This window comes from Lissotriton helveticus, chromosome 10, assembly GCF_964261635.1.
Source record: "Lissotriton helveticus chromosome 10, aLisHel1.1, whole genome shotgun sequence".
Lineage (NCBI taxonomy): Eukaryota > Metazoa > Chordata > Amphibia > Caudata > Salamandridae > Lissotriton > Lissotriton helveticus.
Window position 1 is genome coordinate 165199661 of NC_136071.1, and position 15089 is coordinate 165214749.

At 44.1% G+C, this 15089-nt stretch overlaps 1 protein-coding gene across 2 annotated transcripts in view; it reads left to right on the forward strand.

Moving 5' to 3' along the window:
- The window catches only part of SDK1 (sidekick cell adhesion molecule 1), a 2171476-nt gene that overhangs the window by 1377056 nt on the left and 779331 nt on the right, over positions 1 to 15089 (forward strand). For both annotated transcript variants that reach the window (XM_078665001.1, XM_078665002.1), the window contains exon 7: positions 5083 to 5273. In XM_078665001.1, the coding sequence (XP_078521127.1) occupies positions 5083 to 5273 (191 nt within the window). The remainder of the gene's footprint in view (positions 1 to 5082; positions 5274 to 15089) is intronic.

The following is a 15089-nucleotide window of genomic DNA, read 5'->3' on the forward strand; positions in this document are numbered from 1 at the left end:
CTGTGCTTTATAGATCCTGATAGACTTGATTGGTTAATAGATTGATGTTTGGTCAGAAGATATCAAATTAGGGCTGTGAAAAGGGTGAGTTTTATTTTTTTCCTTGTCTATTGTAGTTTTTAGGGTGTTTTAACAACTAATCGACTGTTCCCTCATGGAGTTTTTGGATCTTGAGTTATAGGCTTATTTGAAGTTTTTTATCTGATGAAAGAATAAAAGCTTATAACACCAAAACATTTATGAATGCGCGTTTGCTATTATTTGTTTGAAATGATGATCATCAGTTTAACATTTTGCCCCTAGTAATTCATAGAGATGATGCATAGTTACCGGATGTATGACATTACAATGCATGCTTTTACATCGCATGCTTTTACAACGCTGTTTTTACAACGCATACCATTACAACGCATAGTGCTTTTAGGCGCTGGATAGTGAATTGTTTAATTTACTATTCCAACTCCAGTCCCCGTGGATAGTAGGGAAGGTGTTGGATAGTACATTAAACACATTCCATATCCTAGAGCGCCCCCCAGCGCAATGCGTTGTAATGGTTTGCGTTGTAAAAGTTGCGTCGTAAAGGCACTGCGTGGTAAAAGTTGCGTTGTAAAGGATGTTTCCCTTAGTTACCTAATGTTCTATTATTTGATTACTAATAATGTACGTGTAAATCTGTGCTAATGATAGTTTTTAGGTCTCGGCTAGAAGTGCGCGAAGCACGTTCTCGCCAGAGAACTATAGTCGTCGGCTCAGCCGACAACGAGTGGAGACAAGAGCTGGCCACGCGCACAGCATTGTCAATGGGAGAGACAAGAGCTGTTCACGCGTGCAGGATTGTAAACGGGATTTGGTCGCGCGCGTGAGTCAGTCTGCAATTCAGACTCGGAGCAGCCAATGTGAACGCTCACGGCGACGACGTCTCGTGCGCTCCCACCGCGCTTTCAGTTTCGCCGCCGCCATGAAGTTCCTCAGCCCCCAGAGCAGCACCAGCGGTAAGCGTGCTTCGGGGGCTTCAGTTTGTCTTTTTTCTCTGCTTTCATTTCTCTGTAATCCTGGCGCACGGTCCTTTGTCCCATGAGTTTGGTGACTTGTTTTGTGAGGTTACTGCCTCGGTCGAGTGGTCTGAGTGAAACTCTTGACTGTCCCCTACTCTCACTACCCCCATGCCTCCTCTCCCAGGAAGAGGGGGGGCACATACCTGAGGGCTGCGGCGAGCAGGGAGTCCGGGAGGCCCCCGCGCATATGCACATAAGATACACTGAACTAAGTCATGTCGCTGTAGCTTCCTCTGCTTGAGGTGGGCGCCCCAGAGACTTTATCAACCGTATTTACCGCCTTCCTTACAAATAATGTGTGCACAGCCTTGATTCTGGCAACCATTTTCTAATCTGCCAGCACTGTATTTATTTAAAAGAAATCTGTGTGTACACAAACACTACATAATCACGAATATACATGCATGTGATGTATGCAGATGCCCAGAGTGCGCAGTGCTGTTTATTATCGTTACTGAGTGAAGCAAGGGTCACGGGGAGTTTCCGGGGATGCCATGTCTGTCCCTCAAAGCCGTTTAAATAGCGTATTCTTCTTCGCGGAAGTGCACGTCGGGTTCCTGCCAGGGTGATTCTGAACACGAGGTTAAATCACACGAGTGAAATGAAATATCTCATTACATGGGCCTCTTACAAGACGGTTAGTTAGAATGTGTCGTGCTCACACCATTCAATTCACAATTGCACTAATACCCTTGTACATATAGTTATTAGCAGATGTCATTAGTAACATTTAATTGGCTCACAATTATTATCATTGTATGTCACATGTATGTCACACGAAAAGCACTTCAGTATGTGCTTAGATAGAACGAATGTTTCAGTGCAGACCCCCCCCACACACCTCTCACGGTGGCACCATGATCTTGCGCAAGCTTCTCTTCAGCCCATGCACAGGATATGTAGGCTACATAAGTGGCAGTATACTCTGCGCAGAAGCCGCATGGCCAACTGTGTACATTCCTGCAGATGAATGTGATGTGCTTAACTTGCACCATAGCACTGTTCTGTGAAACTTCCCCAACACGTTTCAAAATGTATTGAACTAATGTAACCCCTTGCAAAATTCGCAGAGGGCACGGTGATCTTCTTTACCCCTGTACAATCCTGCCGTTTACGTCACGTTTTTAACCCCCGATACCATCCTGAAGGAGGGAGTAATGATGCACTTAGCCAAATGAACATGCTGCAGGAGGGTATGGTGATGTGTTTATGGCCTGTACTATTTAGATGGAGAATGCAGTGATGTGCTTAACTCCATGTAAATTCTACGGGAGGGTATACTAAATCCCCTGTATAATCCTGCTGGCAGTGGCAAAATGCATAATAACCCACTGACTGTACTATTCTGTAGGAGGTTGTAGTGAAGTGCGTTATAACCCTCGGTACTATCCCCAGGAGGGCATGGTGGTCAATACCCACTGTTCAATCCCGTAGGGTGGTGTGATGCTGTAGTTATCTCATGCAGACTGTAAGAGGATGTACTTAACCCCTTGTTTTTCTTGCCTCTGTTCCCTGCTTCTGATCGTTCCCGGCTTCTCATCCGTTTTTTTTTGCCTCTGTTCCCCGGGGCGTTACTGGGCAGAGATGGGCGTGTGGCTGACCTAGACTGAGGGATGTCTGTGTTTGTGTGGGGGGGGCTCTGTGTGTGTGTGGGGGGGCTCTGTGTGTCTGTGTGTGGGGCTCTGTGTATCTGTGTGTGGGGCTCTGTGTGTCTGTGTGTGTTGGGCTCTGTGTGTCTGTGTGTGTTGGGCTCTGTTTGTATGTGTGTGTGTGGCTCTCTGTGTGTGTGTGTGTGTCTCTATGTGTGTGTGGGGGGGCTCTCGGTGTGTGTGTGGCTCTGTGTGTGTGTGGGACGCTCTGTGGGTAGCTTTTGTTGTAGGTGGCTCTATGTGTGGGTGGCTCTGTGTGTGTGTGTGGGTGGCTCTATGTGAATGACTGTGTGGGTGGCTCTGTATGTGTTTGTGGCTCTGTGTGTGGGTGCAAATGCAATAGGTCTCGCATTTGCGAGAGATTAAGCTATTGGCATTGTAAATGACAATGCCATTTATTTATATGTTTTAAAAACAAAAACATAAATAAAAATAATGTCATGAGCAATGCCAATAGCTCTAACTTTAACAATGCCGAGACCATTGCATTGTAAATGCTTGTTTAATTATAGGTTTGATCTCAATACATCTCTGTTTTGCTTTTTTGTGACATTCATTTTCACTGGAAAATTGAGACCTAGGACAATAGAAAACCTAGTTGGGGCCATAGACAAACAGGGTGAAGTACAGCCGACAGGATACCATTTGTGCACGTTATTTAAAAAAAATATATTTTATGCAGTTTTACATAGCGCAAACTCGACCCGAAGGTATCAGAGCGCTTTACATGAGCACCAGTTGCATTACAGATGGACACATTCATTTTAGGCACGGGGAGATTGAGTGATTTGCCCTGAATCCCAGGATGTTTGAGCCTCCCACCAGACTCAAACCTGGCTCCCCATCTTCAAAGTGGGGCGCCTTAGCCATTACACCCCACCATTTTCTAGTTTCAATGCTGAGTTTTGCCCAATGCAATGGGGAATAACATGTGGAAATCATCTCAACCAGTTTCACAACACTGTAGTCACCTTATGCACTGCTTTGCATGTGCGCTTATAGACTGGTGGGCAATGCGGAAATTGCTAGTGCAATAACTCCAGGACGGATATCGGTTTGCACGAAATCTGTGAATAAAATCAGGAGTGAATGTTGTTAGTGCATGCTGATATCATTACCATTGAACCCAGACAGAGGCCAAGAGCATTTTAGGTACTCTTGTTTTTGAATGCGCAAACATCCCTATAGACAGCACCGTTCCTGGTGGTGCGCATGTTCTAACCCCTAGCATCAGAGAGGCTGCATTGATTTCCACTCCATCATGAGAGCAGAGATGCTCTTGTAATAGTTAGCTCTATCATAGTAATTGAGTTCTAATGAAAAGTGCCTCCCTTGTAGCCGCGTCCCATAGTAGTATTTATTTTTAATGCCCTTCTCGCCAGCCGACCTAATGGTGAGCACTTAAGGCCCACTGCTGCTACAATTAGCGGGGCTCCTCCAACAGTGCTTGAGGGGGGTTGTAGCTCTGGTGCACAGTTCGCAGCGGAGCTGCATGGAGTCCTTCTGTCTGGATTCATTCCTAGTTGTCTGGCGCTCAGTGCCGGATGAAACCCTGTGGAAGACCCTAGGCAGTCAAAATGTCGGGGCCCGCTCGCAAATCATCTCCTAATACGTTTTTGATTTTACCAACCAACAATTTCAATAAACCCATTTTATTACACAAAACTAAACATTAACAATTATTAATGTTATTAAAAAAAAAATTATTTTTATTTTAACAAACCAACAAAACTTTTAATTTTCACTTTCCTCAAATGTTTGTGGTGAAATCTGTCTGGATTTGTTTTAAGTACCTTTTGCAAGACGTCGTATTCATTGTCGCGGGACCCTAAAAGGAGTGGGGGCCATAGGCCGGTGCCTACTTTGCCTATTGGGTAATCGGAACTGCTGGCGCTCACCCTTCCATGCTGAAAAAATGTGTGTGCATTGGTGCACTTTGGGGGCGATGTATGGCAGAATATGGAGGACCAAAATATCAACCACAATTATATTATTATGGCTGGTACCGTTCGAAAAGTACAGAATTCTTCTTCTTAAATTTATATCGACGTAATTTGCTGTCATATATATATATTTCTTCTAAGTATATATGAATCTGGAGTTAGGTATAGTAAATCGATACTTACCTCTAAGTATTTACTGTCACGATATTGTGGTAGTCGATATTGCGATCACAATATTTTCACAGTTTGATATTAAATTCTTGAAGGTTTGGAAATTCTCTAAAGTATCCACAAGGGAGCGCGCAGTGCAATATAAAGTACAAATAAATCAATAAATAAATAAGATTCCTCAAAGATATTCTGCGATGCATATCTGATTATGGATGCCTTATCTGATTTCCTAATGGTCTGATCCTTTTTTCCCTACTTCTCCAGGCCCCTGCAGAAGCTGATCACAACATGGAAGAGGAATGGCGCTAAAATGACCAGCGGCATCAATAGTTATGGGAGGCGCCTGACGATCCTAAACCCAACCTCTGCCGACACTGGCCTGTACTTATGCGAAGTAGAGCTGGCGGACAGCAAGTTTGAGCTGGCGAGGGCCAAAGCCTTCCTGTCCATCATCGGTAGGTCCCAAGCTTGTCTGCGATGTACTGTTTTTCACCTAGGACCCGTAATATAACTAATGCACTTGTACAGAGCGCGTTCACCATCAAGGGGGTCTCCGCATTAATGATAGATAATGGGCATTTAGGGGGAGATTTTAAAAAAAGTCACACAACGCAGTTCACTCCCCTGCGAGCAGGAGAGCGCCATATCTTCATATGGCTCTCTCCTCCCCATTCCCTTGCACAGTGAATCACGCATGCAAAGTCGGAAAAGCACAAAGCAATTAAAGCATTTCTCCTATTAGCGCCTCCTTTGAAGGGGCATGCATTTTGGGCGCAAAACCATGTTTACAAATCTTTATAAATATGGTTTTGCATCAAAAAGCATGGGTGGTTGCATGGCAACGCCCATGTACCACCCATGTAACACCCCCTCGGCGCAAAGTAACGCAAAGCAGTGCTTCGCGCTGCTTTGAGCTATTTAGAGGGTGCTTTCCAGCGCAAAACAAGTTTTGCGATTGAAAGAAAATAGCACAAAAAAGAATTTGCGCTGGTTAGCGTCACTTTTGTGATGCTAAACCAGTGCAAATGGTTTGAAAATCTCCCCCTTAGTGTTACCCAACTCAGTGGTACTCATTTTATCAAGTTCAGAAGGATGAATGGCAGAGTTGACGTGCTGGGAGTCAAGCTTTGTTCATGGGATCCCTGCAGTTGGGCCTGTTACTCCCCTGAGACACCGGACCTGGCTTTAGTAAGTGCAGTACAACACAACATTCTCGAAGACTGAGACAAAGAAAGCATATGGTGGAAATCTGTGTATTTATTTCGAGTGTGTGTATCGTGCTGTGTCAAGTCACATCGTTGCACTTGGGGAAGGAAAAACAAGGCTCAGCACCTTTGCAATAGAAGTGCCTTTACACCAGGAATCTGAACAGTCCTAGTGTTTCTTAGGGATGCCTTACTGTCTTAGGAGAGGGTGTAGCCTTGGTGGTGGAAGGTCCATAGGGAGTGGAAATTTAAAACTCTAAGTTAAAAATGAGGAAATGCTTGTATCATTCACCCAAAAGGCGCAGATCTGTGCAACGTAGGCTTGTGATCTGTGGTTGGCCCACAGCCATCACAGCTCGGAAAGATAGACCTGTGGTTACCTCTCTGTACTTAGGAACTTTGCTGTCTTTGCTGTCCCTGACTCGAAATGTTTGGAAGAGTTTGAGTTAGTTAATACAATTGCGCTCAGAAACAGGTACATAAAACTATTCTGTGACTGCTCATACATTTGTGATCGGACTCCAAGCCTTAACTAGACAGCTGCAGAACATGTATTTGTATCCTGCCTGAGTGTTCAGTGGTAGTGCGGCCCCTTCTATGAGTTGAGTTTTGACAACTTGGCTGTCAAACAGAAATATTGCTTTCCTTATACTTAGTGGGGCCCCTATGTAGTCCTTGACTTTCTTGAACCAGTCTTTTTCATTGCCATTGGTTTGAGACTCTGCCAATCAAATTTAGGCTCAGTCCAGTGGAGTATTTATTCATGTCTTACCTAAAGATATTAAGTGTTTTGTTGTATCCTTCTGCCTCCAACAAAGTGCTTGTGTGAACTGCATGGGGGGACTGTTTTGCAATTAAAGGCCCCTTTAATTGAAATATCAGTAAAAGCAAGACCGTACCAAAGGTAAAGGAGTCTTCAATGTAGTCTCCATTTTTTTGTTTCTTGGCTGGCTCTTATGGGCTTTAAAAAAAACTAAAAACGCTGTTGTTTTAGACTGATATCGGAGTACTGATAATTTTAATTCTTTCTGGAGTTAGCGCTGGGACACTTTTTTTAGTAGCTGTGCGCTGTACAAATTTAATACAACATAACATAACATAACATAACATAACAATGTATGTGGTAGCAGATTACACCCAGACCTATTGGCTTTTCCAGTGTTTGATAGTAAGAGTGTAACCTTATTAAGGAAGACACCTACCACCAGGATAAAAGGCTGAGTTGCCCAGCCTGTGACAGTGGGGTCATAAGCAGATCCCAGCGGTAGTATCTTTACTCCACTCTATGAATACTCGCAGGAATGGGTGGAATTTCTGGTTCTGCGCATCCATGTGTGTTTTGGAGCTTTAATGTTTCTCTTTTTACATAAAAATGCGTTTGTTTGAGTAATACCAGAACCAATGCAATTGTACATCCGCAGGCCCACATTTGTGTTGAAAATTCCTTTGTTTTAGCATTTTGACCCAACCTCCATTTTGACCAGTCAGAATTCCATGTTGCGCTGGCAATGCAGGAATAAATGCAGTTATTCATCTGCACGTCCACAAATGTGTATCGAGGGTGTCAGATTATGTACACACCCCTTGGGGCAGATTTACAAGCCCCTTGCGCCTCTTTTGCGCCGCTGTTGCGTCACTTTTGCGACACAGCGGCGGCGCAAAAGATGCGCCATGGTGCGGGGTATTAACAACATGATGCATCTGGGAGATGCGTCACGTTGTAAAGCCCTGTGCCAGAAGGAGGCGTTCCAAGATTTCACTCAGTCACTTTTAGGCCAATGCTGCGTCAAAACCCTGTGCCTGCTGGCTTGAGGCAGCATTGAAAGAATAGGCCCTCCCAGAGCATTGCTGGAGCTGCGACGCAACTCCAGCAATGCCCCCTTGTGTGGAAGTCTGAAACTTATTTATTCTGGGTCAGACATCCTGTTACTGTCGAGTGTGCTAGTTTCAGTACTTCTAGAAAATATTGCCAGCCTAAGAATACTGCATTTCTTTAAAGCCCCATGGCTGGCACTTACTAGGGGTGCGTGAATGCTTCTAATGGGGAGGGCAGACATCTCTAAGCAGCCTCGGAGAAAGTTCGAGAGCCAGCGCTGGCACCTGCGAGCAGGAACCTCTCTTCTAATGGAAGGGCTGGCATTTCTCTGAAGGTCGCTTGCACTGAGTGCCAGTGAGTCACCTGCACGTCTGCTTTTTTTTTAATCCTAATCTCACACTGAGTAAGGCAGAGCCGAAAGGTGAAAAGAAAGGCGAGAGACGAGGGGGCGGCCCTGCACGTGCCTCCGTGAAGAACTCACACTCCCAGCCTCGCAATCTGGCGGACGCAGGGTGTGATCCGTGGCATGTTTCACACCTTGTGTTGAACAGTCTTTTTTTAATCTTACAGTGCAAGCGAGACAGGGGCAGGAGAAATAGTGACTGTGCAAATCTTGACACGAAGATGGGTGTGAGTGTAAAAAGGGTCTGTGCCTGCTCACTTTGTAGTGCTAACGCGGGATTACTGGTTACTAATTATCTTACCAAATCCCATTTCCTGTCGACTGAATCGTTGGTACCTGTCTTGAGTAAAAGGTAATCTTGCAGTAAACAATCAATTTAAGAACTTACACCACTCTAAATGACCACTGACCAAAATTAAGTTTTATAGATTTAATATAAAGTCAAAGATAACTGAAGATACAAACTTCTCAAGATGAGATTCAAAAGGTATATCGGAATCACTATGAACATGAACTTCTTGAATAGTCTGAGTCTGAAGAACAAAATAATAAGTACAAGTTCGAATACCATCAGGGTTGCTAAAATGGATACAAGTTGCAACCTCAAAGTCATTACAGAAAAGAAAATTAAGGTTAGTCTGTCCCTACACTATACTAAATGACATCCCTACTTAGCAAGATCTTAACCCTCTAGGTGTCAGCCGTGGTGATTTCCTAAGAAGATCACGCACTTCTCTTTGTCTCTTCTCTGATAATGGGTCTCTCCTGATCAGCCTATCTGCCTACCCATCCGCTTCCTTAGGCTCCCAAAATCAGTCTGCTCTGCTTTCCTCCCGGGTCACTTTCCCTAATACCAAATCACATTTCCAATAGAAACGCCCCTTGGGACGCCCCTCACGTGGTACATCTTTCCGCGGCAAACTCCATGATGGTACTCTTGAAGACCCTCGTTAAAGTTGACCTTGGTTCCCAGGCTCCTTCTTCCGTGCGCTGATACCCCCTGAAATTCCTGGAAACTCCTACAGGCCTGCGCAAGGCGCCACTGAACAAAGTCCCTTTCATTCGAGCTGATTAGGACCCTCGCACCTGCATACAGCTCTTCCTGCAGTGGGCCTCAAATTCCAGACTTCACCATATCTTAGGCCATAAAACACTCTCAGAGCTTCATACTGGACACCTCACGACCTCTCCTCTAACGAGCACATGACGATTTAAACTACATGACATTATCGGCTCTGGCCTACTTGATTTACATGCAGCAGGTTCCTGCACTCTTAAAACGTTAACTTGATTTAAACAGCAAACATTCTTAACTAGCATACGTTTCTAAAATAACACATCTATAAAGCATATACTTTTAACCCTAAGTTCAATAGTACATTTTGAAAGAACCATGTCAACCTTGTCTCACATTATTTTAGCAGCACGTTTAGATTTGCTTGTGAATTGCCATGAGGCCTACACAAAATACTGGGTTTTAGAGTTACATTCAACTCTTACATTATTCCTTTAACATGAGAACATGAGGTTTTCATATTCATCCCAAACATTTCTACATTAGTCTCACACAGTTATGATTATCGTTACTCTACTTAAACATTCTATGCATTTCACCACTGAATATAAGACACTCGGTGTATTTCACTTCTAAATATAAACACTCTGGTGCAAAGTACATGTTAACTAACTACGTGCTTGTAAATATGGCGTACTTATACATTTTTTTCAAACTTGTGCTCTCTCAGTCCCCCCTTTGATGACCTTTAGGGGTCATCATCACCATGACACTAAAAATGTAAAACCTTTAAAGTGAAGACAGGGCAGTACCACTTCTTTTCATACTCTCTAATGCTTTCAGACTCTTATATTGAGTGTCCTGCATCGCTGTCAACTCTTCTTCCTGTTTCTTCATAGCTCTCTGTAACCTATTTGCTCTATACCATTGATACAAACGCACCAATCCCCACAAAGTGATTACACAAATCACTACTATGATGATGGGTTTCAATATGTACCAAACGATACCCTTTCCTAAGTTGGCAAACCAACTTCCAACTTTACCCATTCCATGGCCTACTTTTTCCCACACATTTTCCTTTGCCAGGTCCTCAATTTCGTAGTGTATGGCAGTGATGTTTTGTATATACTTCTCTAGAGGCTTTGAATTGTCTGGAATGTAAGTACAACATTCCTGGACCTTCAAGGCCCTACAGACTCCTCCCTCTTTTGCTAACAGAACATCTAAAGCAAGTCGGTTCTGAAGAACCATTGCCCTAATCGATTGCATCTCCCCTTCTATCAGCATCAAGGATCTTGCAGTACTGGCAGACAGTCTATCTACGACTGTAGCTAACCTCCTGATCTTAATGTCATTCATTATCAATCCTAAGAAAGGGAATGCAGCACCTATTACATCTCCAACTACTTCTGCTGCACCCAGCCCTCGCTTCCATCTAGTTGATATTTCTTTCTTAGGCGTGTCTAAATTCTCAACATGGTATATTTTAGGGAAGACAACAGCCAGATAGCATGATCCGTACCAATTATCTGGTAACTTCACATAGGCATATCTTCCACATACAAAATATACATTTGGTATTGCTTGCATCCCTTTCATGAAGTTCTTAGAGTAGTACTCCAATTGAAAAGCATGTTCGCAATTGACTTGTCCTACATAAACGTTTTCATAGTAGGAGTAACTCCTGTGAATGCACAGTTTCCCCCGTTTCTCCTTATCCAAAGCAATTGGACCAATACTACCTTTTCGTTGTTGTGCCCTTTCTTCCTTGGTCCAATCTGTTTCTCCTTGTCCTGATGCCTTCAATACCTTCTGCTTCCTGTATCTAGTATCTACCTGTGCTATAAACTTTTTCTCAACTTCTGATATTTGACAAGTCAGATTGTTTATTCGAGCATGTGAAGTATCTAACGTTCTCCATGGAATAAACCATTTGTGTAACCTGTCTTCGCTTTTGTAGTAGTCCCATTTGTTCAAATGCTTGAAATTCGGAACCTCTGGCAATGTCGAGTCGAAATTCGAGAAGTAATACTCAAATCCGTCTCGTCCGTAAAACATACTTAACAATAAACTGCACGTTATTCCATATGTCAACGGGAGATGATGGTATTTGATACCCTCCTCCACCGAAATTGGTAATTGCATACAGACATAACAGTCCTTTACCTCCATGGCATCAACATATTCATAAAGCAACTTAGCATAAGCATTTGACTTGTAATTCCCCTGTGATTCATCCATGTGTAACCTTTTTACTTCTGCATCTAACAACGCTTTGTCCTTCTCATTGATGTTTCCCTTCTCCTTAATAATGGTAGTTCTCGGTGTTGACACTCCCTTATCCTCCTTAACTGTGGTTCCATCCCCTTCGTGTCCCGCTAGGAATGAAACAGTTACCACTAAAATTATAAGAGAAACCACTACTCCTAAAAATGTAACAGCTATACATTTTGCCCTGCGGTTCGGGTTGCCAGCCTCCATGTTCTCAAACAGTGTAGTTTTCTTTCTTCTAGCATTCACTTCCTCTTCTTTTCAAACAAAGTCTTTCTCTCTTGCAATGTCTTTCTTGGAACGCTTGGAAGCTTGACAATTTGTTTCCGCAAAACAGTTCAAAGTCCAGTAGAAAATAGACAACCCTAGCCCTTCTCCATCCACTAAAATGAAACCCCTATCACTTTTCTTCTTCCACTCGGCGCTAGGTTATCTTGCAACAAGTTTACAATTTCTTTTCAAAAGTCTTATTTTCGTCTGAAGTTATGTATGACTCAAGGAGTGACACTACTTCTTCATAAATGTCCATCCGAAGTATCATTCCCTCAGGTTCTGGACAATTCGTACCACAACATGGAAAGTCAACCTTTTCTAGGATTATTCTCCTTATTTCGCTCAAGACAAGTGGACGGACGAAATTGAGAGTTAGCGTTTTTTCAATTTCCAATCCTGGTACTATCAGTTCTATATCCACAATTACAAAGGGGTCCGTTCTAATCAAGATCACTTTCTTCACTTTTCCAGATCTGCACCCCCTTGAAGACATTCGCAATATGATCTTAATCCACAACAATAAGCACTCCTAGCAATTCTACTACTCGTTCCAGCATTTCCAAACGAAGAAGAGTTCCCTCCAATATTGGATATCGTGAACAGCAAACTGGAAACTCAACTGTCTCTAAAAGCAATTTTCTTATTCCACTCAGAAGAGCAGGATGAACGATGTTGAGGGTCAGCAACCTTTCGGTCTCCGCTCCTGGCAGTAGAAACTTTATTTGCACTGTGATGATCGGGTCAGTTCTGATCAGTTCCACTTCCCTGATCCTCCCTGTTCTGTGTCTCCCAGACATCTGCAACAAGGTAGGTCCAGTCGGGAGTAGAGTATCTTCTGCTAGGCACTCGCACCCTACTTGATCTTCTAAGACCCTCCTCGGCTTGATCCTGGATATCTTCTTCTGGATCTGAGTCTTCGGATATAGGAGTAAGCGTTTCTTCTTGGGCCGACCTCAAACTTAGCCTTCTTCTTCTTGTTGGCCAAGTGGCAGCTCCAAGCCTTATTCTCCTATTCCTTGACCTCCCACTTGGTTCTTGATCGCTCCGATACGGATCTGAGTCTGAGTCGTATTCACTTCTGCTCTCTCCTTCAGTTGCGTCTTCTGTCTCACTGCCGTCCTGCCTTCGCTCTTCTTCTGAATCCGATGTGTTCCCAACTTCTTCCGACACCTCCTCAGCTGCCTCAATCCCTTCTTGCGACTCTTCTTCCACTTCCGGGCTTTCGTCTGGGATGGGAGCTGTTCCTTCTAGAGGTGCTGGAACTCTTCTAGTATGGGATGCATGAATCCAATTTGGCAGCCCCCCGCACTTCACCGCGGTGTTCGTGATCAGGATTACCTGAAAGGGCCCACGCCAGCGAACATCTAGGCAGTTCTTCCGGACGTGTTTTTTAACCAGGACCCAGTCCCCTGGGTTCAGGTCATGACACAGGTTCCTCGCTGTTGGAACTTCAGCCGCATGCACCTGAAGGGACACAGAATGGATGGCGTCAGACAGTCCTTTACAATAATCCAAGATCAGATCATCTGTAATATTCAATAGAGCAGTAGTTGGAACTGTAGGAAGTCTCATGGCCCTCCCCATCAGGATCTCGTGGGGAGAGAGACCTGTCCTCCTATCAGGTGTGCTGCGCATGCTCATGAGCACCAATGGAAGAGCATCTGGCCAACTCAAAGATGTGGATGCCACTACTTTAGCCAATCTATTCTTCAAAGTGCCATTCACTTGTTCCACAATTCCTGAAGCTTCTGGTCGATAACTACAATGCAGCTTTTGATCGATATTCAGTGTGGAGCACAACATCTTCACTATTTCGCTGTTAAAATGTTTTCCTCTGTCCGATTCCAAAGAGGCAGGCACCCCGAAGCGCGGTATCAACTCCCTGAGCAACAATTTAGCCACTGTGAGTGTATCGCACCTACGTGTAGGGTACGCCTCAACCCATCTGGAAAATACGCATACAATCACCAACACATACCGAAGGCGATTGACTCTTGGCATTTCGATGAAATCTAGTTGCATTCTATTGAAAGGCCCCCCTGACCTCCCAATGTGACTCAGTGTGACTGGTGTTCGTTTGCCTACGTTCAGTTGTTGGCAGGTAACACATCGCTTACATACTGATTCTGCTGCTATTCTGAATTTCGGGCAATACCAAGTCTGCCTAAAAACCCTCATCATAGCATCCCTTCCTAGATGTACTGGACCATGTATTTCTCTCGCCATGGGATTAGCTAATTCTTCAGGTAACACAGCTCTCCCATCTGCTGAAACCCAAAAATCCATTTCACTTCGCACACAGCCTGCTATTTCCCATGCCTTTTTCTCTTTTTCAGGTGCGTTCTCCTGCATTATTCTTAAATCCTCCCAAGTGTCTACAGTTTCTAACATCATACTTAATTCAGTCTTTTCTTCTGCACCTTCTATTTCCACCTTTGAGAAGGAATAACTTTGTTCCGCACAATAGCGTGCGACTTCATCAGCATATCTATTACCTTGTGACACAAAATCTGTATTCTTAGTATGAGCTACACACTTCACTACTGCAATATCAATAGGACCTTGTAATGCTTCTATCAGCAATCGCACAAATTCTCCATTTCGAATGGGCGAACCAGAGGAGGTCATGTAACCCCTCTGAGACCACAACTGCCCGAAATCATGAACCACACCGAAACCATATTGGCTGTCCGTGTAGATGGTGACTCTCTTTCCATTTCCTGCTATGCAGGCACGAGTTAGGGCAATAATCTCTGCTACCTGTGCGGAATGTACTCCTTCCAGGCAAGCGGCTTCCACCACTCCAGTAATGGTACAAACAGCATAAGCTGCTCTTAACCGACCAGTATCGTCTCTTAAACATGAGCCATCAACAAAGTAAATTTCATCGGGGTCAGACAATGGCTCATCCACTATATCTGGTCTGGGTTTCGTGCATAGTTCAGTCACATCAAGGCAATCGTGGTCTTCACATCCTTCGCCTTCTATTACAGTAGGTAATGGCATCAAAGTAGCAGGATTCAAGACAGAGCATCTCCTGAGAGTCACGTTTTCTGCGGCAAGTATAACTTGCTCATAACGCGTGAGCCTGCTATTGGTCAGATGCTGCGTCTTCGTCCTGGTCATTAACAATTCAACTGAATGTGGTACATACACCACTACTGGATGTCCCATTACAATACTTTCGCTCCTTTCAATGCTGACACCCGTTGCAGCAACGGATTTGAGACATCCGGGCAACGCTGCGGCTACTGGATCTAATGTAGCCGAAAAATATGCAACTGG